Genomic DNA, 27543 nt, shown 5'->3' with positions numbered 1-27543 from the left:
GCCCGGGTCTATGCCACCCAGTCTAGGTGTGGATTGGTCCAGTACCACCTAGGTTCAAATCCATCACAGCTCGGGATCAAGATTCCCCTGCGAACCGGGTCTTAAGAAGCACAGCACGTAGCATGTGAGGCACGAGCCCAAACGCGTGACAATGAGAGCTATTGATTACCAATCACAGGATCAACCAGGACATGTGTCAGAGGATCCTTGAAACATTTTAAGGCAGTACTTACCTAGCCACGTGTAAGGAATCCATACAAATCAGGCGTCCTCCGCCCCCATCAAGGAACATCCCTGATTGAAACGTATCAACCCATAAATTCCATCCTTGGTTATAAATAGTCCAACGGAGGAATATTTAGGGCTTAATGATTCTTCTACACACACTAATACACACGACCACCTTTCATTTCTATCTTCTTCCCCAAGCAAGTTCTTATTTTCACACAAGAGGCACCGCGGGACCCAAACCCTCCTCCGGTATTATTTTGCAGAAACTCAACCGCAACTACACCGCTAGAAGAATACAGAAGCAGCATTGGAAGGATCAGACCGTGAAACGGAATTATCAACGGCTTAGAAAGGAACACTACATTCATTTTTTATTAACTTGTGATATATTTATCATACTAATATTATGAATATCAATTAGAGCATATTCGAAATATCTATTTTTTAAAAATTACAGTGGTCGGCTGCAACCACTGCCAATACATTGATTACGCCCCTTGTGGTAGCTCTTCATTCTTTTTACGAGTTCTCTGTTTCGTCCTTCTGCCCATCAAGTTATCGGGATTTTTGTGAGGTAGCTCGGGTATTTCATTGACATCGACTACTCCCCACATCTTGTGCTTCCTGCTTAAGGAGAAGGTGAAATTCAAGAAGCTTTAGCATTTCAAAATGACCCACTGCCACCATGAACAGCCCCCGTACTATTCCCTGATATAACATTCTACTAGGTTCTTTCCATGGATTTTTTGCTTGGAAAAGCTCTACCAGATTTAAGGTTAGCTTTTCTTTCAAGTATAACCGATATACTTTGAAAAGATACTCCCAGCTCCCTTCGTCATCAAAATTAAGGTGATCCCGAAAGGTATCCAAATAAGACAATAGGCGTAATATCAAACTCTCGGTCCAAAAATACAGCTCATTGATAGATAAACCTATTGACCTTTAATATGTACCATCGATTATATCACCGATTTCAATTATTTAGGGCCGATGCAAATAATAATATATATTTTAAGTGTCAAAAGGTTATTAACCAAATATTATTTAGTAATAAATTTTTTAATATTTAGGATTTTAAATAGAAAACATATACTTAATACTACAATTGACCATGAAACTTATCAATAATTTTATGTTTTCAACAATGCATAATTTTGTGCCATACAAGAAACAGCTCTGATTTGGCAATCAGTACTTCAAATTAATAGTGAAGAAGTCGGAGCATAATACAAGAATGAGACCCCATTACAACCAGAACTCTTACAGTATCTACAGCCGAATTTGTTGCTAATTATGAATCATGCTTCATTAACTTCCTCAAAGATCCGTCTACTTGTATTGTAGCAATTTAAAAAGCAACATTATGTTACAGAGTTTCTCCTCAAATATAAACCCAACAGATAACCGAGTCCGCCATCAACTGAAGACAGTGCAACAATAAGCAGTGCTACAATAACAAGTGTTAAAGTAGCAGTCTTCAGCTGTACACAGATAGATTTGATAAATAATAACTTATCCGTAAACAAAAGCAATAAGAAATACAAGTGCGGAACTGATACGTTTCGAATTTGAAGATTAAAAGGTTAGCATAAAACCATTAGTGTCACAGGGAAGATAAAAAAAGCTTGTATATTGACTTTATCAAGCATGTTTAGCAGTAGGTCATTTGCCAAGACTGTTTGGGGGCTTGAGGCGTAGCTGTTTATCAGCTTGTGTTTGTTCTACTTTTCTTCACCACTTCAAGCATTTAAAATCTCACTTTATAGTTTATACAGTCAATTGAACAATTCATGCGGTCATGCCTAGGGCTGTAGATGAGATCAGGCGCTCGTAATATGACTCGGTGTTCGGTTCGATATAAGTTTGGGTTAAATTCAGCCATTTGTATAGGAGTGAACTTGGGCATATAATTTTAGGCTCAGTTCTGAACAAGTCGAGCTTAAGCACATCAAACCTAAGCAAAGTGGATTAGTATGCTCGTATATAAATATTCCGCAATGAATACATGTATCAAACATTCAAGTATTCCTTGCACTTGAATACATGTTTACAAACTTCAAATGTTTAAACTTGTTTATGTACGAGGTATTTTAATCTTATTATATCCTTTTCTATATGTTAACTTCAAGAATAGCATATGAGCTACCGGCAGAAACCTCGTCTATAAAATAGCTCATTAGATGAGCTAAGTTTGAGGCTTTGAGCACAATTTTATGCTCGGGCTGGGGCTGGGGCTGGTACTTGACTATTTTCTTATTAACCGAGCTTGAGAAGAGAAAAACTCGGCAGCTCGGCTCGGTTCAGTCACAACCCCAGTTACAACATGGCATGCCGCATGAGATCAACTTAAAGGCCAAAAACGAATAGCCAGGCAGGAGCCTGTGTTATTTTCTCGTAGACTACTTCTGAGTATTTTAAATATTCCCTTTTCCTGTGACAAACTATTCCATTGCTTTTAAACTTGTAATAACACCTCTTATCAATAATCAATATGATCTTTATCTTACCCTAAGCTTCCACTAATTAAATTATTAAGTTGTATGCATATTTAAAAAGTACGACATAACTTTGAACTCTAATGAAGGGTCCTGTTCCCCGGCAATCGTGTGTTGGTTAAACTTTAGTTAACATACTACTCCAGGGGCGTCGGATCTATATTTCAAGGGCCCAGATTTAAGAAATTTTTTTTAGGCTTCCGCGGATATTTTCCGCGGAAGGGCATTTCTCCTTTCTGCGGATATTATTAGCGGAAAGAAGAAATGCCCTTCCCAGAAAATATCCACGGAAGGCTAAAAAAAATTTCTTAGATCTGGGCCCCTGAAATAAGGGTTCCTGAAGCAGTGTGTTAGATATTGCTTATATAACACACGATTGTTAGAGATTAACACCCCTCTAATGAATAATCAAATACAATGACAAAATTCAACTGGTGTATAAACTATGAAATTCGGGTACGGAGTGCTGTACAGACAAATGCGAGTGTTAGACTTGGATTTTTGAAAATTGGGAACATGGGGACCTTGTCCTATTTTTGGACATCGGTAAGGCAACACGGCATAATTGTTTTTAAAAAAAATGAGTATATGGAAAAAGTTAGAAATAAAACTCAGATTATGTTATATATCCTGACAAAAAAAACAGATTATATACAATTAGTAAAGGACTTGGCAAATAGGTGTTTTCTTCCTTTTTCCCTTATTTTTCCTCTATTATAATTTTTTTCTTCTGGCATTCTAAGTATCTCAGGTGGCCTTTACGTTGGTCAGTGTCCACATTTAAATCAAACGAATCCTCTTGGGAATAATTATGTGTCAGACCCAGGTACGACGGTTGAAACTAAATAATTGGACTAACACTGTGTATGCAACATTTAAAAGTCCCACAAGCCAAAGCAGCACAGGTCAAACACTGACATGTGATCATGCACATTATAATCACATGGTTTAATCAGAAGCAATCAATATATTACCGTGCTCTGGAAACTTGGCCACTCTATGTATTTCAATTGACCAGGCTGCTCAGCCAGAAACGCAAGTAAAAACCGCAAACCTCTGAAAAATCATAATACCAAAGTCAATTAATAAAGTAATAGTGTTAATGTTTTACTTTAAACTAATTACATTTACATTTCCTAGTATTATATTTACAGTACCTTAAAAATTCCTTCAAGTTGGTTGACCAATAGGACTCTTTTCTGACACCATGGTCATAAGTAAATTCACGATGGTTACTTCTAACTGATTGCACATACCCGGTGCTACCACCCCCTCGAAAAGAATGATGCAACTTTACTCTCTGATAGATAGACAGTCAATCAACATCACTAGATATAATCACAAATCCTAATTATCAAATTCAAGGGGGTAAAAATTAAGAAAATTACTCTTTCTAAATTTTGTGGGAAATTAACAATTTTATGCCTGCTCCAAAAAGTAGGCTGAATCGGGTGTGCCCCTTGAATTTTGCAAATCAGCATCGGGTGCACTATACAATTAAGCATTCTAATAAGTATATACACATAAAAACTGAATATGTACATAAACCTTAACAGAGTACCTGCAAAACTGGTTAATAAACCAGAACTAACTGCCATCCTGCAGAATAAAAAACACAGAGGAAATAAATATAATTTTCAAATATATGAGATAAATAAGAGAGAATAGACAAACAAAATGAACATTTAATTCAAAATAAGTAAATTTGCATCATAAACTAATCGTTTTACAAGATGTTGCCAACCCAAATGGGTAAACATCTTAAACTGCAGAAATCTTATGGGGCAAATCATCAAACATGTGAGCTACATTAGTGAAATATATGTATATAAGCATATGTATCAACAGACACTCTTACGTATTAGTGATAAATTGGTACGAAGTAAAATAGTAGACATTAGCTGAACTAGGCTTAACAGCAGAACTCACTTGATTTTAACTTTTGGAGGCGAATTGGCTTGTCTCGGTACAGATAGCTCGTGCCTTGTACAAACAAGCACCGGCTATTTTAATCAGTAATATTATTTATACTTTTTTTAATTGACAGTATTATTTAAAATGATAAATCAATCGCATTTTAACCCTGCTATATATCGATTCAAAACAGACCCACAATTATTAATTGTTTTTGCAATAATATAATATTGAAAGATAATGATTTAGATGTTAGTTTCAGGATATTTTTCATAGAATTACGAGAACAACATGTAAAAAACTTAATTTTGAAAGTTATTTATCATCTTTTTTTTATATTGTTTCTAAATCAAGAAATCGAATATCTAGATATTTAATAAAATAAACAGACAAATCATAACTAACTTAGAAAACTTTTCTTAAATTTTACATCTAGATCTTTAAACTCATATTAATAGAAAAAAAATATGGTTAATATTTGAAAATTTATAAAAAATACTAAAAATATGGTGTCTTCTTTTTTTTTGTTATTATACTTTCTCTACAAAAATTTCAACAACACGACTCGCTTTTTCGCTCATTCTTCATTTACCATCACTCTCTATCATCTTTCACAATCATCATCATCTTGCATCATATATTTGATTTAACTCTCGTATATTTATCAAAGAAGTATATATTTATCAAATAAGCTATAAAAATTAATGCATGTTGTTATTTTGGTTACTTTTATAGCTTTTTTTTTATCAAAGGAAATTTTCATTAACTTGAAAATTCAGAAGATAACATCTCCAACAACAAAACTGGAGGAGATACAAAATGATTTTAGCCATTTAACAAACATGGGACTCTTGCCATCAAATGGGCAGCCTTATTTGCTTGCTTTTTAACATGAAGAACCGATAGGACAGCTCGATCCTTAAGTTTCTCCTTACACTCATCAATGATATGTCCAACTTCTAACTGTTATGCATCCGCAGCACCTCAGGCATGCACCACCAGTTGCGAATCTGTTTCGATGACAACATGCTGAACTCCAGTACTATTAATCCATTTAATTGCCTCGCAGACCCCTGTGGCCTCAGCTTCCATAACTGACACTTCACCTGGTAATTTCATATTCTTCCCACGAACAAACTGCCCTCTGTGATCTCGCATTACCATACCCACCGTGAACATACATTCACCAGCCTTCAAAGATGCATCCACGTCCAGTTTGTAAGCTCCTATATCAGGTGGTTGCCACCGTATTTGATCTTGGTCTTCTGTCTCAGGATGCTTAATGCTCGATCTTTCCTTACTTTTGTTCGCATCTCCCCACTCCTGCATCGTCTTAGCACTCACCTCCATGGTTACTGCAGGTGTTATGATTCTGCCTTCTCACACCCTTTTGTTTCTCGAGAACCAAATACCTGAAAGCACAGTAGCCACATTTAGGATAGTCTCTTCTTTCTCCTTGCTAATCAAATTCAACAACCAATTCGAAGTCAACTCAATCTCCTGCATATTGATATTAAATCCTGATATACTCCAGCACTCTACAGCAAACGAACACTCACAAAATAAATGCCTAAGATGTTCGATGTCGGTACCACACATTGGACATAATAATGTAGTCTCCACTCCTTTGCTTCTCAGTATCCATCTGACAGGAATAATGTTTCGATAGAAACGCCAAAGAAAAACTCTGGTTTTATGAGGCAACTGCAACTTCCACAATCTTTTCCAACCCTGCGATTCAATCATATTGTCTCTACTAGCATATCTTGTTTCCCAATACCTATACCCTGATTTCACTGAATAAACCCCTTTTATGCGAACCAGTCCAAGCCAACTTATCTTTAACTTCAATCTGCGGAATTCTCGTTTGAATAATCAACTTACTGTCATCAGAATGAAAATCTCGTTCCACCTTATGCACATCCCAGACTCTGCTATTAGGATGGAAGTAAGAACACACCTTTTCATTTCTCACAATATTCCGATGATCATCCTCAACTCGAAAGTCCACCTTACCTTTCAACCATGGGTCTTGATAAATGTAAATGTCCTTTCCATCACCTAGCACCCACCTAAACCCATCTTTCAACCTCTCTTTAGCCTCCCATATACCCTTCCAGATAAAGCTAAGATCGACACCTCTGCTAGCCTGCAGGATGTGCTTATCTGGGTAATATCGTTCCTTAAACATGCGAGCAACCAGCGTATCAGAATTGCGACTGAAATTCCAGACATGTTTTCGTAGGAGAGCCAGATTAAATCCATGAAGGTCCCTAAAACCCAACCCACATTTGCTCTTAGCCACTGCCAACCTGTTCCAAGCTATCAACCTCATTCCTCGACTGTTATTGCCACTAGAACCCCACCAGTATCCGTTCATCAGCCTTTCAATTTCAGTACATAAAGATTTTGGAAGTAAAAAGCAAGACATGCTATAAGAAGGAATTGTCTGAGACACATTCTTCACCATGACCAGTTTCCCTACTTTAGATAACATTTGATTACTCCAGTCTTGCGTTTTCCTCCAAACTCTATCTTTGACGAAGCCAAACACTGCTTTCTTTGATCTGCCAATAAGAGATGGGAGACCGAGATACTTACTATCCCCCAGTTCATTGTGAACCCCCAGAATGTCTCTAACCTCTTGTTGCTTATCCCTTCTGACATTGGCACTAAAAAACACACCTGATTTTTGATAGTTCACCACCTGACCTGATTCATTCCCATACTCATTCAGGAGGTTCTTAATCACTTCTGCTTCTTCTCTATTAGCTTTGAAAAACAAAAAACTGTCATCCGCGAAAAGCAAGTGGGTAACCTGAGGAGCATTCAAGCAAATCTTGCACCCACTGATAAGACCATTGTTGGCAGCTCTTGACAGTGCTTGAGAGAGACCATCCACATAAAATAAGAAAAGGTAGGGAGATAGAGGATCTCCTTGCCTCAATCCACGCTTCGGAATGATTGGCCCAATCAAACTCCCGTTAAAAGCTATCGAATAGCTTATTGTCGAAACACACAGCATCATACATCTTATCCAAGTACTATTAAATCCCATCATCTGCATTCTTCTCTTCAGATAACTCCAGTCAACTCGGTCATATGCTTTTGAAATATCCAATTTCAGAGCCACCTCCCCTTCTGCACCTCTATTTTTCCTTTTCATAAAATGTAGAATTTCGAAGGCAGCTAAAACATTATCAGATATGTTCCTTCCGGGAATAAATGCTGATTGATTTTTAGATATCACGCCAGGTAGAATGACTTTAAGTCTATTAGCAAGGACTTTCGCTAATAACTTATATAGAACATTACATAACGCTATGGGACGAAGCTCCGACATACGTTCTATGTTCTTTTTTTTTGGAATAAGGACCACTATTGTATCATTCAAATTTGCTGGGAATGCACATTCAGATAACCACTCCTTGCAGCAATCAAATACTTCCTTACCCAACAAATCCCAAAAATGTTGGAAAAACGCTGGACTTAAACCATCAGGCCCAGCACTTTTGTCCGGATGCATTTGCTTCAACGCTACTGTAAACTCCGTGAAATTAATATCAGCCGTAAGCCTGGCACTTTGCTCATCAGAAATAACACTAACTTCTGCATTGTCAGGTTGCGCAGTACCACTATTCCCTCCATCAAACACATTTCTGAAATACTCAAGCACCACCCTGCCCATGTCTTCATGACTGTCCACTATTTCATTTTCACTAGTTACCAGATGTGTGATGTGATTTAATTTTTTTCTTTTTGAGGCTGCTGCATGGAAAAACTTGGAATTAGTGTTCCCTTCAGTCAACCAAAACGCCTTGGCTCTTTATTTCCAGTAAAGTTCCTCATGCATCAAGATATCTTCTAGCTTTTGTCTTTCCTTGAAATACAGCTTCACTCCCTCCTCATCACTTCTATCGACAAGACTGCATAGAATTACTTTCTGTTTTTTTACTTTGTCTCAAAATTTGTGGAAGAAAGTTCTACCTCATCTCACCATAAAAGAAGAAACAGATAATAACTTCGGCAGTAAATGAATTTTTGGAATATCTTCCCAATAATGAACCACTTCTTCTTTAAAGCTAGGCTCATGAAGCCACGTATTCTCGAATTTAAATCTGAATTGCTTCCTAGAGAACTCAGTATTGACAAGTTCTAACAAGATGGGATCATGATCAGACTTGATAGTATGAATAACAGAGAGCTTACATAGGGGAAACTTCCTCCACCAATTAGCATCTGCAAAAGCTCTGTCAAGTCTCTCCCGAACCCAGTTCAGTTTACCCTTGCTTTTCTCCCAGCTGTAATCTCCTCCTTTCAAGTCTACCTCTAAGAGCCCACATTCATCTATTATAGCTTTAAACCCGTCTAGCAACAACTGGGGATGGGGGTGAGGTCCCATTTTATCCGAAGCACATAGCATATCATTGAAATCCCCAACAATGCACCATGGGATATTATCACTCCTCACCAGCCATCTCAGAAAACACCAAGCATCATGTCTTTTTTCTCTTTCTGGGTACCCGTAGTAGCAAGTTAACCTCCAAGATACCCTCGACCCCTCCATAATGTGAACATCAATATGGTTATTCGAAGAATCAACCACATTGCACCCTACCGACCGTTTCCACATAATAGCTAAACCTCCTCATCTCCCTACTTTATCTACTGCAAAATAATCAAAGAAACCAAACTTATAAGCTAACTCCTTAATAACTTCCTTATCACTCAAGGTCTCTAACAAGAACACAAAATCAGGGTTAGAAGATTTTAATAAATCTCCAAAAATACGAACTGCACAGAGGCTCCCCATACCTCTGCAGTTCCAGCTTAAGTAATTCATAATGGGCGGCTAGCTTGCACCACAAGCGTAGCCAAATCAGATTTGCTAGAAATTGTATAATCAGTCTCAGAAAATACAGTTTCTGTGAGGTGTCCCCTTATGTTGCCCTGCTCATTGCTTATTAAATTATCATCCGTGTCCATTGTAGTCTTAGACACTAGCCCTGTACGTTTCCTTTTCCTCTCCTCACCATCCAGCCCAATATCCTCCTCTTTATAAAGCCCATTTGTTATAGCCACAAATGTTTGAGGCCCAATAACATTTGAATTCCCTCATTGCGTTATCATGAGTGACTCTTTTGAATTCTCCCCCCCCCCTTTGCTCCTAACTTCACGCCTCAATCCTCCATCACTATCCTGATATCCTGATTCTCCGCTCGGAAAAATATGGCAGTTATTTCCCCTACCAACTCTCTCTGCCCAACCCGCATCATCCTCCTCCCTCAACCACTTACTGCCGCCTTGCCCCGCTCCTCACCATGGAAGTGCACGGAGCCACGAGCCCCATTCTTGATCATGACTTTCACACCTATTATCTAGAGATTTACGACAGAATCTCTCATTATGTGTCACTAAGCCACACGCAAAACAGAAGTCCCCCGGTCTTTCATATTTGCATGTTACTACAAACTCCGATCCATTTTTCCTTTTGATCTTCTTCTTTCTTTTGAGTGGTTATCTGACATCCAATCTTATTCTTATTCGCATACATTCTCTCCATATACTGCTGTTATTCTTAAGATCGTAAGAAATAAATTCCCCAAAGAAATTACCCTGTTGTTTCCCAACTGCTTCAGCCATAAACCCATTCGGTAGCCCATGAATCTGAATCCATATGTTCAACCACCACAGAGGAACTTTCAGGGGGTCTTCTCCTGTCGGGATCGATTCCACTAAAAGCATTGCATTATCAAAATTCCAAGGTCCACCATTCAGCACCCATGCCTTATCCTCCCTATGATAAAACTGAAATAAGTATATCCCCTGTTCCAGTTCTTTGATATTGATGCCCATCGTGTGTTTCCAGATATCCGCAATCCTGACTTTCATGGCTCTAGTATTGATGTTCTTCTCCGTCAAAAACCTTCCTATAAGACATAGATCATATTTGTTAACCTCCTCTTCTACATCTCCTTCAAACACCAAGTCTTCATTCTCCTCGTCCTCCACACTAAGATCTGCTAGTTGCTCATTGATGTTCTGGTAGCGTGCCATCGAATCCAACTCACACAAATCTGAAAAGTTCAGATATGGAGAGAAAAACCAACTCTCACATTAACCGGAGAGAAACAAAAAAAAAATCGCTGATGTATCTTCCCCCCTTACACTTTTATAGCTACAATCAATTGATTATAATTAGTTTGGTCTGCTATTCATTTTACTTTTTGGTTGATTGATGAATCTTGAAATTGCTTTTTGGTTAATTTAATTCATCTGTTTCAGTAGGTATCAACAGTTTGACATAATGTTATCACGTTATTTATTCAGATTTATTAGATACTAGATTGAAATTGATTTCATTTATAAAATATGCAACCAAGAGTAACTAAAAAAAATGCAATAAATTTAATTGATTAAACTTCAAAATCAACATTCAAAAAAATTAAAATGAAGTTATATATTGATTTATAAAGTTGCGGAACGTATTTTTTAAAACACATATTTTTTAATTAACTTTTAAAACTACTAATTTTTTTTGGAAAAAGATGTATAAGAAAGGTATTTTTTAAAAAAACCCCTCAAATTGATAATTTTAGGTGTATAGTTCTTTTTAATTCAGTAATAAATTATACGTTATTTTGTGAATTTCGCGCGAGTGCGAGTTGTATAATCGTCAAAATTTGATTCTAGAACTCAATATAAAATTAAACTAAGATCAAATGAATTCTGATAAAAAAAATTGTTAAGCAATTTTATTCATTTTATGTGTTTCAAATTTATTTTAATTATTTTTTCCGCAAGTCTTTCAAAGGACTGGTAGATCTTGAAATCAATAGATGTTAATTTATCGATCCAAAACGAAATTCTATATTTCATGATCTAAAAATATATGTATATATTTCAAATATAATTGAATACTTAACGCAAATTTGTACATATTTTTTCACTTGAGTTTTGGGATAACTTTAGTGTGATAATAATTTTTAAATAATCGTTAAATTAGAGATAATTCTATAAGTTTCGCATGAGCTGTAAATTTATCAAACTCCAATTTTTAACTAAATATAGAGGTGAAATAAAACCAAATATGACCCAATATTTTTTCTAATTAAAATATATAGAAACTTCCCAACATATAAAAATATGTAACATATAAATATGTTAAATTAAGTAACTATTAAATAAATTAGAGTTATTAGCTAAACATAATTAGTGTTACTGGATAAGAATGGTAAATAGGGATACATTTAATCTGATTGATCTATTTTTTAGGTGTGACACTTATTGGTTAAAATTGAAAAGAAATATGTTATTTATTAACTCAATGATGTAGTTAACCCAGGTATTATAAAGAAGGATTACCTCATTTATCACTTGTAAATATATTTATTCTAAATTCATATTGATATTTTTAATCCTAATAAATTAATAATATTTAAAAACAATAAATATTTAATATTCTAATTATTGCAATAATATTACTATTATTCTTATTATTATGTAATCGAAAGGAATACATAAGCTTCAATAAAGGCAAAGCAAAAAATATATTTCAATAAATAGTAAATTTCATTTTTCTTAACGCAAGGATATTGTCAACTAGATTATATCACGTAGATTAGTTATATCTATTTTATGTATAATACAACAATAATCATAAATACTCTAATTAATATCCATGAAATATTCATTTTTATCATTAGTACTCATTCATTTTTACATAATTAATACAAGTTAATTCATATAACTTTTTTGACCTCAATTAAAGCATCATATACATATTTTATAAACGAAAATTTAATGTAATTAATGTAGATGTTAACCCTTACATTAAGATTCATATAATGTTATCTTATCATTGATTTTTACATCAATGATATACATATTGTCACTAACAATCAACTTAGGTTAATTTGTAGAAGGTTGAATACAAATTAAAATTTTCAAGTTAATTCTTATTGGGGAGATGAAACATGAACATAGATGTTTTGAATTTTCAGGTGGTTTGTTTTTCGACTTGCCACATGAGGTTTATTTGAAGAAATAATCTGTTACAGTTACAAATGCAATCTCATAGCTGCGGTTTACGGTGTTTCACTCAGAGGAAGATATCTCTCTCTAAAGCTCTCTGAGAATGTAAAGCATATTTCTTAAGTGAAACATCTACTTCTACTTAGTTTATATATCACCAAGTTACAATGCTTGCTAGACAATGCATAATATAGTATTCGATGTCCAGCAAGCTTGATTCTTCATTCTCTTTCTCGTAACGCTTGACAAATGAGGCTGGATTGTATCCTGATATATTGCTTTGAATATCCCTCCAATATGTCTTGCATGAAAATGGAATGTTTCTTCTTCTTCTTCAACATCCAAAATCATATGTAAAGTTTGTTTTGACTTCTTATTTTCTTTTTCTGATATTCCTATCAACCCATGTGCTGTGATAGTACTAGGTTTTGACCATTATCACGTCACTATCAGTAGCTGTATATATTCTTAGCCACTGATAATCAGAATTCCTTATCCATTGGAAGTCTCTTGCTGCGACTTTCCCTGGCCATTGATAGTTACATGCTTAGCAGTTGATGGGCAGATCTCGATAGCAGTTGATGTTATTCCCTCATTTAGCAGTCGAAGGCTCACTTCACTTAATCTGAATTATATGTCATCAAATATATACACTTAGCCACCCTATTCTATATTATCCATTGAGTCAACATGACTTCTGAACGAATAACTGCATTACTGTCTATTTATAGGAGTCTCGTAGAAAATATAACATAAACTCTATCAATTGATGGGCTACTTCTTCAATAACTATCCTTTAGGATGGTTAGTTATAAAAGGCTACAAATTGCCTTAACATAATTATGTAATGTGATTTGTCTTTCATCGCGATTTAGGTTTGATTCCTGACAATCTCCTCCAATTTATGACTGATAGAATAACAGCCATAAATAAAGCCTTGATGATAACAAAATATGTAATAACCTCAATTTATAAAATTTTTGTAATCCTTATGAATAATAACTTTTTGCTGATTGTGCTGATTAAGGAAAATGTTCAGACCACACTATAGAGGGGTACTGTTATGGAAATTATGAGATCATATTAGTATTCTACAAAGTAAATAAGTGTATGTAAAGGTTGTCAGCATTCGAATTCAAACGCTTTGATTTTTCCCGAAAATCCACCAGATACCGAAAGAATTAAGTACAAGGCAATGCGATCAAAAGGAATTAAAATTAAGGATAATGACAGAGGATCATTAAAGGAATATAAATTATTAAAAAAGGTTTAGCGGAACACTAACGATAAGATCCCGAATATAATCCCTCAAACGAGCAACGAGAACGAGAATTAAGCGAACCATAAAATAATTGAGTGAACAAAGATCAAGCATGCGAATAACAAGGAGATTCATCAAGCAATTAAGTACTAGTCAAGAGGATTATTGCAAGGTGATGTCATCAAGCCATAAGAGTTGAACAAGTGGCAAGGAAATGATGCAAGCATGATGATGTAAGTATTGGAAGAGATATCTTTGCAAGATTGATTATGGACCAAGTGTTTTAAACACTTTATTACCCAAAGTTAATCCTTAACCAACCATTCATCACACAAATACCAAGACAACCAAGCAAGAAGCATTATCTCCCCCTTTTCATCACACTTTGCTCTCGGCTTTCAAGGAAAAAGCAAGAAGAAGAAATCCAAAGTCCAAGCTCCACTGAAGCATAAATCTCAAGGTTTATTTCTATGGATTCCAAATTTGTAAACTTAGCTATGGTAAAATTTTAAGATCTTGATTCCAAGGGATTCATAGCTTAATAATTCACCAAAGTTTAGGGTAAATAGTATTTTTATATTATAACTTTGTGTTTCTTGATTTTATTTCCAAGATCAAGGTAGTATAAGGATAGATCAAGGTTCTTTGAAACTCCCTAGTAACTTTCCACCCTCAAAGCAAGGTATAAAGCTTCTGAACCTTTAGTACTAAATTTGTTTTCTTGAGTTTTGAGATGGTTTGGATGGATGAGTAGTAATTTGAATGATAAGCATGATTTGAGCTTTTATTGTTAAGTAGTTTAATTGATTTGGGAGATGATATGATATTTGATTGGATTGAAATTCTTGATCTTATTTTGACTGAAATAAGTATCCTAGATATGGATCTTGAGTTGTTGTTGATTGGTAGTTGGTTTGATGTGAATTTGTATAGTAAAAAATTGGAAATCGCTAAAGTATAGCCGTCGTAATGCCCGTTTTCCTAGAAACTGTTTTTGTTTTTAACCTTAGGAGCCGAGAACCCACTGCGATGAACTCGCTATTTCCATTCTTAGATATTTCTTGATTTAAGCTTCATTTTAATATATGGTTCGCTTTAATCCGATTTACGGTTTAGGAAAAATGACCTTTTTAAGTAACGTTGTTTCGCGAACGAACCCCTAACCCTCGAGTAATTTTGAGACCATGTTTAAGGCCCCTAAAAGACTAATCGGAACACGAAACAATTATTTAAAGTTTATTAGGAAGTTAGTAAAGTCCTCGCAAAAGAGTCGCCTCAAAATGTTTAACGGTTAATATTATAAAAATGGTGGAGCTAAGAGTACTCGTGCGACTAATGTAAATTCTTAAGCGTAGAAGTGAACGTTAGTATATGCTTGATTAAAATTTAGTTTCTTAAGCGACCTAGGATTAATTCCGGCTTATGTTGTTGTTCATAGGTTACCGGACCCAGTATAAACTTAAGTCTACTCCAGAACACTCATGCAATTTTTTTACCCGTATTACTGTTGTTGTGATGATATATATGTATATGCGTTATCTTTAGATAATTGCATGAGTATTGTTAGAAAAAATTTGCGATATACATGTGTGTGTGTGTGTGTGTATATATGCATGCATGTTTTGAAATTGTGATATTTCACCGTCAAATACAATTGCTTTAAAGTAAGAGTTTATGAACTGCATAATACATATACTAGTGACAACTATATTTTGCGTATACCCTTAGTATAAGGCTTACGAGTTTGAACATTGTACCTTAAACCGGGAGGCGATGTCCCCGAGTATATTATATAGTTTTCAAAATTATTAATCGAATAAAGCTATTCGATAATTTTAAATTATTAATGAATATTATTTCGAATATTCATTTAAGATTTTTTATTTATGATTAAATATTATTAATAAATTTATCATTTTGATTATTCGATTAAAGTTTTGACTTATAGATATTTTATTATTTATTAAATGAATATTAGTTTCGAATATTCATTTAAGGATTTAATTTAAATAATTTTGTTAAATTATATTCTTTAATCAATGATTATTTAAGGAATATTATTTAAATATTCTTTTGATATTTTGAAATAAGTTTGATAAACGATTTATTTTATTTAAATCATCCTTACCTAAAAATGTTTTCAAAAAATATTTACAAACTTTGTCAAATGATTTCAAAAGTATAAAGTTGATCTCAAATCCGTTTTTAAATTTAATCTATCCTTTCGAGGGGGATTTAAATACTTGCTCAAAATGTAAGTGATTCGGCTCAGTGATTTATTTTATTATCGCAATAGGGTTACTGAATTGATAAAGAAAGTTTTGGTTAGTTGGCCATATTCGGGAAGTAGTTGTATATATAATATTGTACCTATCAACGAGCTATGATATGCTCTGGGAATGTCGATTAATTTCGAATACCAATTATAAGCATAGGGTTCTTCAAGAAAGTGAAATGGTTTGGCATTTTGTGTGCCGGAGTGAGTGTAAGAGCCTGCGAGGCAGTCCGTCAAAGTGTAAGAGGCTGTGGGACAGTCCATCAAAGCGTAGGAGGCTGTGGGACAGTCCGACATAATGCCCTCATGCGACCAGGGTGATGACTCAAAAGGAATTCGTCCTTCTACTATTAGATAATTATAGAGAGTGATATATTTCCTGATCAGCAAAGGTATCACATTATTCATGTGGTTTCCTTCTTCCAAATGTATTTGAACAAAACCTTGTGTTTACTTTCACACAGATGTTCTAAAGAGTTTCTCCTCAAAATGAGTTATATACAAGTTTTACCTTGTAACTTCATCAATATATGACGAACTTTCGAAACTGATTATACCTTGAACAACAGTAGTTTTCAAATAAGTTTTATGATATATATATAAGTGTTGGGTTTCGAGCACATAAACGCAACGGAAACAGTAATTAAAAACGTAAAAAATTAGAATTTTTGAAACCCACCACAGGATCCATGTGAAAAACATATATTTAATCCATGGATCAGATTGTTTACCTTAAGAAGCTGTACCAATTGGTTGACTAATGGAGATCCAAAGCTTGTTCAATCACCACGCATCCCGCTCTCGCGATCTACGCTCTATCGGTATCCACACGAATGCTTGAACTCAAGGATTGAATGTGTACTAGCACAAACTTATTTCTTCTTGCTCTCTCCATCTTCTCCCTTGGTGGTTAGGGTTTTAGTAAAAGTCTTGCTTGCAAAATCAGCCACACAAGAGATATTATATAGAGAGTAGAAAAACGAATTCTAACTCTTAACTAACTAGAAGTTATTATTAATTCGAAATTCATATTTGTATTATAATTAAGTCTCACTTAATTATTTAACAAATAAAATTTTATAATTAATATTAGTAAATTCGAATATCAATATTTATCTAATTAATTAAGTCATACTTAATTAATATTATAAATAATTTGAATTACTTTAATATAATTTAAATCCAATTTAAATTAAATAATCCTTCAAGAATTCTTAGTGTGTGATCCTATAGGTTATTATTACATTGGCAATGAATTCTTAGTGTGTGACCCTATAATAATGACCCTGTAGGTCATTATTATTGTCTCTTAATAATAATACTCGATTAGGGACCTTTAGGAATATTGATACTATTCTCATAATCTCATTTCTAAGTCACGTACTTAGAGATATAGAATTGCATATCATATTCCAAGGACATTTATTAATCCAACATTTATATCACAGTAAATTAAGAATTAATAAATTATAAAGAGAATAATCGATAGAACATAAACATTAATAATCCTAATGTCCTAAACTAAAACATCATAGTATTGTCTCCAGGGCACAAACACTAACAATCTCCTACTTGCACTAGAGTCAATCACCCATATATCTAATACTCATGGAACTAGTATGACCATCGTACTTCTTCTGCGACAAAGCCTTAGTCAGTGGGTCTGCGACACTATCATTACTATGCACTTTACATTTATATCTCCTTAATCATTAATCTCATTAATAAGGCGATATTGCCTAAGGACATGCCTAAACAGTCTCCATGGCTGTTTCAATAAAATATCAATATATTCGGCTTCCATAGAATCATCAATATTCTTGTTGTGAACTATTCAAGCTAACATCAATTATATTTAGACAAAATATAAAACAGACATAAACTCGTAATCATCCTTGTCTGTCCAAAAATTAGGTTCAGAAACTAGTATCAGTGTAACCCTTTACAACCAGTTCCCTATCTTCTCCATACACCAAAAATAAATCTTTAGTCCTCTTTATGTATTTAAGAATATTCTTGAAAACTATCAAGTGACCATCACCTGGATTAGACTAGTATCTGATCGTCATGCTCAAAGTATACGAAACATCAGGATAAATACATATCATTGTACACATTATAGATCTAATTGCTGACGCATCTGGAACTTTCTCAAACACCCTTATCATCTAATGATTTAGGGGGCAATTATCTTTTGAGATCACTATCTCGTGGGATATCGAAACATATCCTTTTTTTGTCTATTGCATCATAAAATGATGTAATACTTTATCAATATATGTACTCCGACTAGGTTGATTAATCTTTTCAATCCATCTCTATAGATCTTGATCCCTAATATATAGGTAGCATCGCCTAAGTCTTTCACCGAGAAACTATTTCTCAACCAAGTCATAACAGCCTGTAGAGAAAGTATGACATTCCTTATTTGTTATATGTCATCTATATATAATACTAGGAATGTCACATAGCTCCCACTAACCTTCTTGCAAACACATGGTTCATCTTTATTTTAAATAAAGCCAAACTCTTTGACCGTTTCATCAAAATGAATATTCATTCTCCTTGAGGCTTGCTTCAATCTCTAAATAGATAGAAGCAACTTACAAACTATCTTAGCAAACTTTGGATCGACAAAACCCTCAGGTTGTATTATATATACATCATCTTCAAGGCTCCCATATAAGAAAGCAGTTTTGACATCCATTTGCCAAATCTCATAGTCAAAGTAAGCAACTATTGCTAACAAAATCCTGATGGACTTGACCATAGTAACCGATGAAAAAGTCTCATCATAGTCTATACCATGAATTTGTTTGAAACTTGTTTCCACTAGTCGCGTCTTATAAGTCTGTACTTTACCATCCATGTCAGTTTTCTTCTTGAAAACCCACCTGCACCCTATAGGTTTTACCCCTTCGAGTGGATCAACTAAAGTCAGTACTTTATTTTGATACCTGGATTCCATCTCGGATTTCATGGCCTCTAGCCATCTCTTGGAGTCTGAACTGTTCATAGCATCTTGGTAGGTGAGAGGCTTATCATTATCCATAAGCATCACATCACCATCTTGAGTCAAAAGAAATTCATAATTTCTCCCGGGCTCATGGTGAATCCTACTAGATTTACGAATAACCTGTGTTTCTTGGACAGGATTACTTTCAACATTTTGATGTACATCCTGATCTTATTCCAACTCTGGTTCAATATTATCATGTAGTTCTCGATCTTCATCGAGATGTATTATCCTCCCACTGATTTTCTTATAAAGTAGTTCTCCCTCAAGAAATACAGCGGCCCGAGCAACAAACACTTTGTTCCCGAAAGGATTATAAAAACTATACCCTAGTCTCACTTGGGTATCCCATAAAATAGCATCTATCTAATTTTGGTCCAAGCTTGTCAGGGGCTAAACGTTTTACAAACGCTTCACGTCCCCAAATTTTCATAAATGACATGATTTGACATTTATCACTCTATATCTCATACGAAGTATTTTGAACCGCTTTAGTCGGAACTTGGTTAAGTGTACATGCAGTCGTTTCTAGAGCATAACCCTAGAAACTGACTGGAAGATCCGCTTGACTCATCATCGATCGCACTATGTCCAACAAGGTACAATTTCTCCTCTCAAAATCTCTATTCCATGGAGGTATTCCAGAAGGAGTAAGTAATGATACACTATCACATTCCTTCAAGAAACTCTTGAAATTGAGGGTTAAGTATTCTCCTCCACGATCTGATCGTAAAACTTTTATACTTTTCCCTTGTTTTCTTTTCTACTTCAACCTTATATTCTTTGAACATTTCAAAAGAATTGGATTTGTTCTTTATAAGAACCACATATCCATATTTACTGAAATCATCAGTAAATGTTATGAAGTAGTATAAGCCCCCTTTGCCATCATACCCATTCGACCATATACATCATTATGTATATGTCATAATCGTTGAGTGGCCCTCTCACCTGATCAGGTAAAAGAAGCTTTAGTCATTTTGCCAATGAGACAAAGTTCGCATCTTCCGTATGATTCAAAATCAAACTTATCCAAGTATTCATCTATATGTAACTCAGAAATACGTTTCTCATTAATATGGCTTAACTACAATGCTAGAGGTAATGTTTGATTTGAGTCAACTTAGAACATATAAATTGTTAACTAATTGTGCAACATTATAAGTCTTATCATTGGAATAGAATAAACAACTATTATTTATTTAATTAAAATGAAAACCTTTCTTATCCTGACAAGAAATTGACTTAATGTATCCGCTAAAGGCAGGCACGTAAAAACAATTTTATCAAGTTCTCAATCTCGCCCTATGGGCAAAATTAGGTATCGAGTTCATTCAACTAGAGCAACAACTTTTGCTCCAATTCTAACCCTATACCTGAAGCTTGACCATTGCTAGTCTTCTTCTTTAGATCTTCCAAATAAGTTCGACAATTTAACTTCCATTCATCCAGTTATTAACACAGAAATGACAATCATCTCCTTTAGCAACACCACTATTAGGCTTCAAAAGCCCTTTGGGATTGGACTTTGGTTTGACACCGAATAAGATCAAATCTTCACCTTGCCTGTCCACTTTCCTTTCCTATTTGCAATCCATGTGTACATCATCAATATGGACGTAATTCATGCATTTACCGTGTTATTTTCAGCAGTTATAAATATGCTTAACAACTCAGTGAGTGTTCTGTCTATCTCATTCCTTTTGTTCTTAACGAACCGAGAATAGAAGTTGTTCAAAGATCGTTTGATCAAATAAAGCTGAGTCTCTAAACCATTCTTGAAACCCAAAATATCAGGGTACATATGCCTATCACCTTTAGAACATGTGGTCCAACCGGATATGATTCTTCCATTAATGTAAAAGTATGGTTCCTTATAATTGTCAAATCTTTCTGACGAGCCTATCTTTCAAACATCCTTTGAAGGTGCTCAATCATATCATAAGCATCATTATGCTCTTGTTTCTTCTAAAGCTCAGCACTCATAATTACAAGCATGACACATGAAACATCAGTTGTATAATCAATTTTCTTCTGGTAAGCATTTTGTTCAGCACATGTTTCATCCTCATCTAGAAGAAATAAGGGAGGGGTTTGAGTGACATCCTTGAACCTGAGGACAATCCTCAAGTTCCCATGTCAATTGAGGAAATTATTTCATGATAGCTTGTCCTTCTCGAGGACTATTACATAGAGAAGTTATTTGTGTTATTTGTCATTTGATATCTACAATATTAAAGTGCATAAAATGACTTAGTCTACAGATGATCATTAAATTATGTTCAAGTGATTATTCATATATATATTCACAATATATATCTCCCACTATTTTTATCAAATCAATAGCCCTAACTATTAATTCGGAAAAAATATCTTCTATATCCTTTCTAGTGAGCCAAGATCCATATTTCACAATGCGGTAGGTCAGCTTTTGCTTTTCTCCTAAAACATGATTATTTAGGTAGACAACATTTGTCAATTATATCAACTATATAACTCTTGAATAGCTTGGTGGAACAACATTTGTTCATATTTATCTAAAAAATCTCGCCAAACTCTATGCCTCTAAGTTCACAATCCTATTATGGTAACTTAGTTAAGTCAAACCCAATAGTCAAAAAGTATCAATATATTTTAACACATCCTCCACGATAGATGAGAGTACTTCGCTTTGGCGAACCCACTCCTGGTCGATCTAGGGGTTAACGCATTGAACTCATTGGAAGGCATCTGATCAACTTAATATTAACTTTAGGGTTTTGTTAATTTTAAAATGATCATGATCCCATCATAAAGAGATTCCCAATTTTTCCTTGAATAAAATACTTCAAATCAATATTCGTCAATGGTTTGATTTCCAGGTAGTGAGGGAGTCACAACGGTCTCGCTTAAAACTCACAACCTTACAAGTTCAATGAACTCGCTTTTGACAAAATCGCCCCATGTTAGAAACAAAGAAAATTTGTATTTTATTTCGTGTTTCATAAACACGAGAATCTCATAATCATTTGTTCATTTTAAAATCTTGAATCGTTACAGATTTTATCTTGTTTAGCAAACATGGCATGAGTGTTGTATCTAATACATGCATCCTTAATCTAATTAAGCATGCATCTTTATAAACTACTATACACATACATTCATCATATGCACATATATATGTAAAGTGCAATAAATAAACGTGGTTGGTTATGGCTTCATCCTATGTGATCTTTATCAAGCTAATGACAAAGATCTAGGTCAATCTAAGGAGGAAAATAAATACAGGCTAACTATTACATGTCTTCTTTCTTGTATTGCTTCCTTGGATGGCCTCCGTTTCAGATTATCCTTGATCTTTAAATCTTCATGTCTTCATGTACATTACAAGAATGAAATATGAAAACTAATCTAATGAACTTACAAGAAGAACTCAAGTTACATTCGAGATTTAATAATTACAAGATTAAATGACATGCAAGCCGTATTTGTAAAACCAAAACCATTAACCCAAGATCATAAGCCATAACCATCCATCATCACTACAAGAAAAAAGTCCATAGACATCAGTTTTTGGCCGATGTCTATGCTGTTTCGCAACCGATGTTGATGTCGGTGATGTCTATTCTAGACATCGGCCATAACCCGATGTCTTTACTAGCTTAGACATCGTTTCTGGAAAAAAAACTGATGTCCATGCATTGTTTTTTTACAAAAAATATTAGAAATAAATAATTTAATAAATAAATTACACTTATTACAACAGATTAAACATATAATGAGCTATGTTTTTTACAACATAGACATCATATATTTTCTTTTAGGTGATGTAAAATCAGATATTAAACATCAATTTATTCAGTAAAAGGCGATGTCTATAGTTGCACATAGACATCAATTATATCCCAAACAAAGTGATGTCTATGTTCAATTTACACTTGAATATATTTATCTTTGACATCAGTTTTTTTATCAAAAATGATGTACATTAACTTTTTTGACATCAGTTTTTCTTCTTTAAAAGTGATGTATAATTATTTTTGAGATATCAGTATTTATTCATTAAAAGTGATGTACAATTATTTTTTGACATCAGTATTAATTCATTAAAATACGTATTTGCATCTCAGTATTTCAGCACTATTTTTATTTTTGAAGTTAAATGCTGCAATTGGAAGATCTGAGAATTAATATATATTTGAAATTCTACACTGCCAGTGCAAACTACAAAGATTATTTGATGAAATATTTAAATGATTTTCAGCAAGATCAGATCAACCAAATCAAGAGTCACACTAGTTCCCCCTGTTATGATACAAAGTTGTGCGCACTAGTAAGCTGGTTTTGCAACAACTTTACTTTGATGCTTGAGGACTTTGTAATAGAGCAGCTATATCCAGTCCATGACTCCCACTCCGTTGTAGTCCCTCCACAATTGATAAAAGTGAGTAATCTGCGGGTTTCACAATAGCTCTTTGTCTCAGAATATGGAGGTGATCTTGATTTGGAAGCAACTCGACATCATAGTTGAAGAGTAAGATTGTTGTTGCACTTACACTGAGGTTTTCGGGAGCAGGGAATATCTTTCTTTAAGCACCAAGCAACTCTACAAAATAAACTAAGCTAGTTCATGGCGTGCTTATAAAAAACTAGTAGATATCATGTCTATAGAAACTTACGAATTGTTTTTTAAAGATGACATGCTGGATACAAGATTCCTGTAAAAGATACAAAAGGAATTTAAAGAAATATTGATATTTAGTTTATAGAGTATATGAAGCAGGAAGAAACCTACACATTAGATGGCTGGCAGTTATATTCAGCTGTCCGTGAAAAATTATTGTAAGATACATCACTGCAGCCAATACAATTATGAAATTTGTGAATACGATAAACATGGAACTTAATAATGATCCATCCTGGCATGTGGTTTCTCTAAATCTAGATGATATATTGAAATGAAAGCTGTGTAAAGAACTAACAAATTTTCTTTGCTACCAGAAATCCAACTTGGTATCTCTCCAGTCAATGAATTGTGATTCAGATACCTACATTCGATTACAAGTTGGTGTCACACTTCTGAGTACATTAGTTTGCAAATTACATAGAGGCTAAATTAAACAGGTGTAGGAAAGAAGATAAATTATGCAAGTCCAGCTATCCGAGTTAGTTGCATGTGTTCCTGGAAGGTAATAATTTCTTATAAGAAGTATTTGAAACAAATTCACATACAGATATTGTATACTAAGGTCGTTTAAGAGCGCCATTGAATCTGGTATTTGAACTTCGACGAGAAATCCAGAAGTACCCTCATAATTTACAATGTTCTTCTTTATATGCATAGACAGAACAGTGTAACTAAATTATTATAAGGAGAGTCTCTGAATGTGCTAATGAATTCTACATAGTAATACTTAAAAATATAGGTCTCTATTGTGTGCTTGTATCGACTAATGCATCTGTGAAAACATATATAGTACATTGTAATTCCTCACACGCGCATGCACAGACATACATTGTGAGGAACTCCATTACCAGAAATTAGTACCGGATTGAGCAATAATAAAAGTTAGCTTACAGGGTTTTTAGTTGACCAAGTACTCTAAAGTATTCTGGAAGTGCACCATTGATCAAGCAATTTCTTAATATCCTGCAAAAAAAAGAAATGTTAACTAATTTTTTCAGGGAAACACATCTGCATCAGACAAAATTTATGTATGACTTACAGCACATGCAAGGATTGCATATCTTTTAAATCTGGGATAGTCGAATTTCTTCCAGTCAGATCAGATATCCTCCTATCAATAGAAAGCACAGAAGTAATCAACTGATCTCAAAAGTCCAAACCAAAAATCAACTACAATGATAGAAAGTCATGAAGGTATTAAACATTGGCTAGATATTTGAGCAGTTCTTACACTTCTATTATATTTCTCAGACGGGAGATGCTCAATGGAATTGGACCCTCCAGTCCTGTTCCCTGCAAGTCCCTGCACAAAATTTGAAGTTTATTGAGAGGTATATGTAACCGTAGTTTCTAGAATATGTACTAACAACCAAGTAGAACCAAACTGAAGCATAATCGACCAAAATTACTCACAGTCTTGTCATATTTGTCCAGTTTCCAATGAAATCGGGTATCTTCCCCGAGAAATCATTCCCATCTATCCTACTGCAAGGAGTAGATAATTTTAAGACTCTGTTAAACTTAGAAATATACAGTATAGATGAAGTAGTACTTACAAATCCTCTAGATTCCTCAGGTTGCCAAATATTTCTGGTATTGTTACATTTAATTTATTTGCAGAAACAACGCTGTGAAGATTGTTTGCAAGATTTCCATCAATAGATAAATAATGATAGAAGTGTTAAAGCATTATGTAATTATGTTTTAATTATGATAAAAATGTGAACACATTATGTAATAGATAAAAGCCCTCCATGAAGAACCCTTTAGGCATGCAATTGTAATTCTTACAATCTCCTCAAGCCAATCAAACTTCCAAAGTTTCGAGGAATAGGCCCTTCAAGTAGATTATCTTCCAAAAACCTGAAAAGTTCAACTCAGATTAAGTCAACCAAAGGTTATACTTGAAATCCAAGTCATATAGATCACATTTTCACTTACAGCTCCTGAAGAGTAGCGATGTTGGCTAGTTCCTGAGGAATCGAACCTTGGATACGATTCCCCAAAAGGGATCTGCAGAAAGGAGAGTTCTAATTTACTACAGCTCTAAGAGGTCATGCTAGGAAGCTTAATTTAAAGATATGTTTAGTTCACTACACTGCACAAAAAAATGCAGACAAAAAATTAGCAAGTATCACAACAAAACCATACAGAAAGACAACGCGAAGCTGACCAAAAGCTCTGGGAATGGTTCCTCCGAGGACTCAGAGGCATGAACCTCGAGTGAGAAGAAGGCCCAGATGAGAAATTCACATGATCACCAAACCTATTCATTGGGGAGCTTAATCATGTATTAGTCTTATTATAAGATCTGAAGTTTCCCACATCATTCATCCCCGTGAATCCTGTTAATAAGCATCAAGTTTTTAGCAGTTCTTAACAACATGTTATTTTATGACACATACAAGACTCAACCAAAACTAAACCATGTCATAGTATTCAACAAAATTTTTGTTTTGTCAACTACAGAGCATGGCACATACATCTGTTTCAACTTTCCACAAAATTAAAACAATCTGAGCTATTTCGAACATAAATATGTGATAAATCATTAATCAGTGACGACCTTTTGCAGGAAAGATCCAGCAGATGAGCACAAACAAGCTTTTAGATGTTCATTCCTCTAGATCCAAACTAAAAGGCAAGTAAAAGGTCATAATATAAAACCAAAATAAACAAAAAGATCATAGATTGGATCAGTTTTCTTTCACATGTACTTTAACTATCACATACATATGTAGTTCCTTATTTATGCAACCAATCAAAATTATTCTAGTAAATCTAAAGCTCATCATCAGATATAAAATTTGAAGCAACAGATAAATAACAAGAGGCAGTGATGTACCAATACTAATATCATCTCCGGCAACGTCAATTCTATTAAACATATTCAAATAAGTAAATTAGGGTTACAATTTCAAAAAAAACCAAAATTAAAAATTCAGGGTTTCGATTTTAAAAAACCCCAATTGAAAACTACTCACCGAGAAGACCCTATTTCAAAATAACATAGTAAATTCACTTACCGATTCGAGTTTCTAAAATGATAACCAAGTAGAGAAGATCCTAATTCAAGCTTATCCTCTTATGAGCTTAGCATAGAAAAATGGAGAGAGATGGTGGAGATGATGGTGGTGAGTGGTGGAGATGATGGTGGTGAGCAGAGCGGCGGTGATGTTGGTGAGTGGGGGTGGTGAGTGGTGGAGATGATGATGGTGGGGTGAGAGAGTCGGGGCGAGAGAGTCGGATGAGAGAGAGAGAGAGCTTCTGTGTGTTCATTTTTTTTAGTTTTTAGTTTTTCAAGTTATGTGTCTCGTGGGGAAAAACAAAAAGGGGGGGGAGAATATTTGCTAAGGGGGGGAATTTATTTGGCTAAGGCGGAAACAAAAATAAAGTGGGCGGGGAGTGAATTTTTTTTTGGAACTTCAGACATCAGTTTTAAAATAACCGATGTTTTAAAACAACATAGACATCATAAAAACACGGGGTGATGTTATAAATTCTTTTAACATCAGTGGCAAACCTAACTGATGTCTAATGTGTGATGTTTATTGACAGTTTTCTTGTAGTGCATGCACAATTAACACAAAATAACATGTTAAAACACGTAATATGATCTTAACATATCATACCCATCATGATCTAATCATA

General features: G+C 34.4%; 3 protein-coding genes and 2 long non-coding RNA genes across 5 annotated transcripts; all 5 read right to left on the bottom strand.

The window, feature by feature from the left end:
• Positions 1 to 1336: 1336 nt before the first annotated feature.
• Positions 1337 to 4660, bottom strand: LOC141695264 (uncharacterized). The gene is made up of 6 exons (XM_074499521.1): positions 4585 to 4660; positions 4288 to 4325; positions 4115 to 4215; positions 3884 to 4026; positions 3701 to 3782; positions 1337 to 1712 (listed from the first exon to the last, which is right to left on the bottom strand). Exons 2-6 carry the CDS (start codon positions 4322 to 4324, stop codon positions 1593 to 1595), a joined length of 483 nt encoding a protein of 160 aa, XP_074355622.1. The 5' UTR covers position 4325; positions 4585 to 4660; the 3' UTR covers positions 1337 to 1592.
• Positions 4661 to 5624: 964 nt separating this feature from the next.
• On the bottom strand, positions 5625 to 5990 carry LOC141695504 (uncharacterized). The gene has a single exon (XM_074499744.1). The coding sequence runs from the start codon at positions 5988 to 5990 to the stop codon at positions 5625 to 5627; it is 366 nt and encodes a 121-aa protein (XP_074355845.1).
• Positions 5991 to 8628: 2638 nt separating this feature from the next.
• Positions 8629 to 9273, bottom strand: LOC141695503 (uncharacterized). The gene has a single exon (XM_074499743.1). It carries the CDS (start codon positions 9271 to 9273, stop codon positions 8629 to 8631), a length of 645 nt encoding a protein of 214 aa, XP_074355844.1.
• A 15543-nt stretch (positions 9274 to 24816) lies between these two features.
• Positions 24817 to 25377, bottom strand: LOC141697361 (uncharacterized). The gene is made up of 3 exons (XR_012564676.1): positions 25306 to 25377; positions 24932 to 25003; positions 24817 to 24855 (listed from the first exon to the last, which is right to left on the bottom strand). It is a non-coding gene; the product is annotated as an uncharacterized LOC141697361 (long non-coding RNA).
• A 121-nt stretch (positions 25378 to 25498) lies between these two features.
• LOC141696730 (uncharacterized) lies at positions 25499 to 26225 on the bottom strand. The gene is made up of 4 exons (XR_012564476.1): positions 26044 to 26225; positions 25834 to 25905; positions 25684 to 25755; positions 25499 to 25520 (listed from the first exon to the last, which is right to left on the bottom strand). It is a non-coding gene; the product is annotated as an uncharacterized LOC141696730 (long non-coding RNA).
• Between the last annotated feature and the right edge of the window lie 1318 nt (positions 26226 to 27543).

Source organism: Apium graveolens, chromosome 11 (genome assembly GCF_009905375.1).
Source record: "Apium graveolens cultivar Ventura chromosome 11, ASM990537v1, whole genome shotgun sequence".
Classification (NCBI taxonomy): domain Eukaryota; kingdom Viridiplantae; phylum Streptophyta; class Magnoliopsida; order Apiales; family Apiaceae; genus Apium; species Apium graveolens.
Note: the sequence above shows the minus strand (reverse complement) of the source record. Positions and strands in the feature narration are given on the sequence as shown.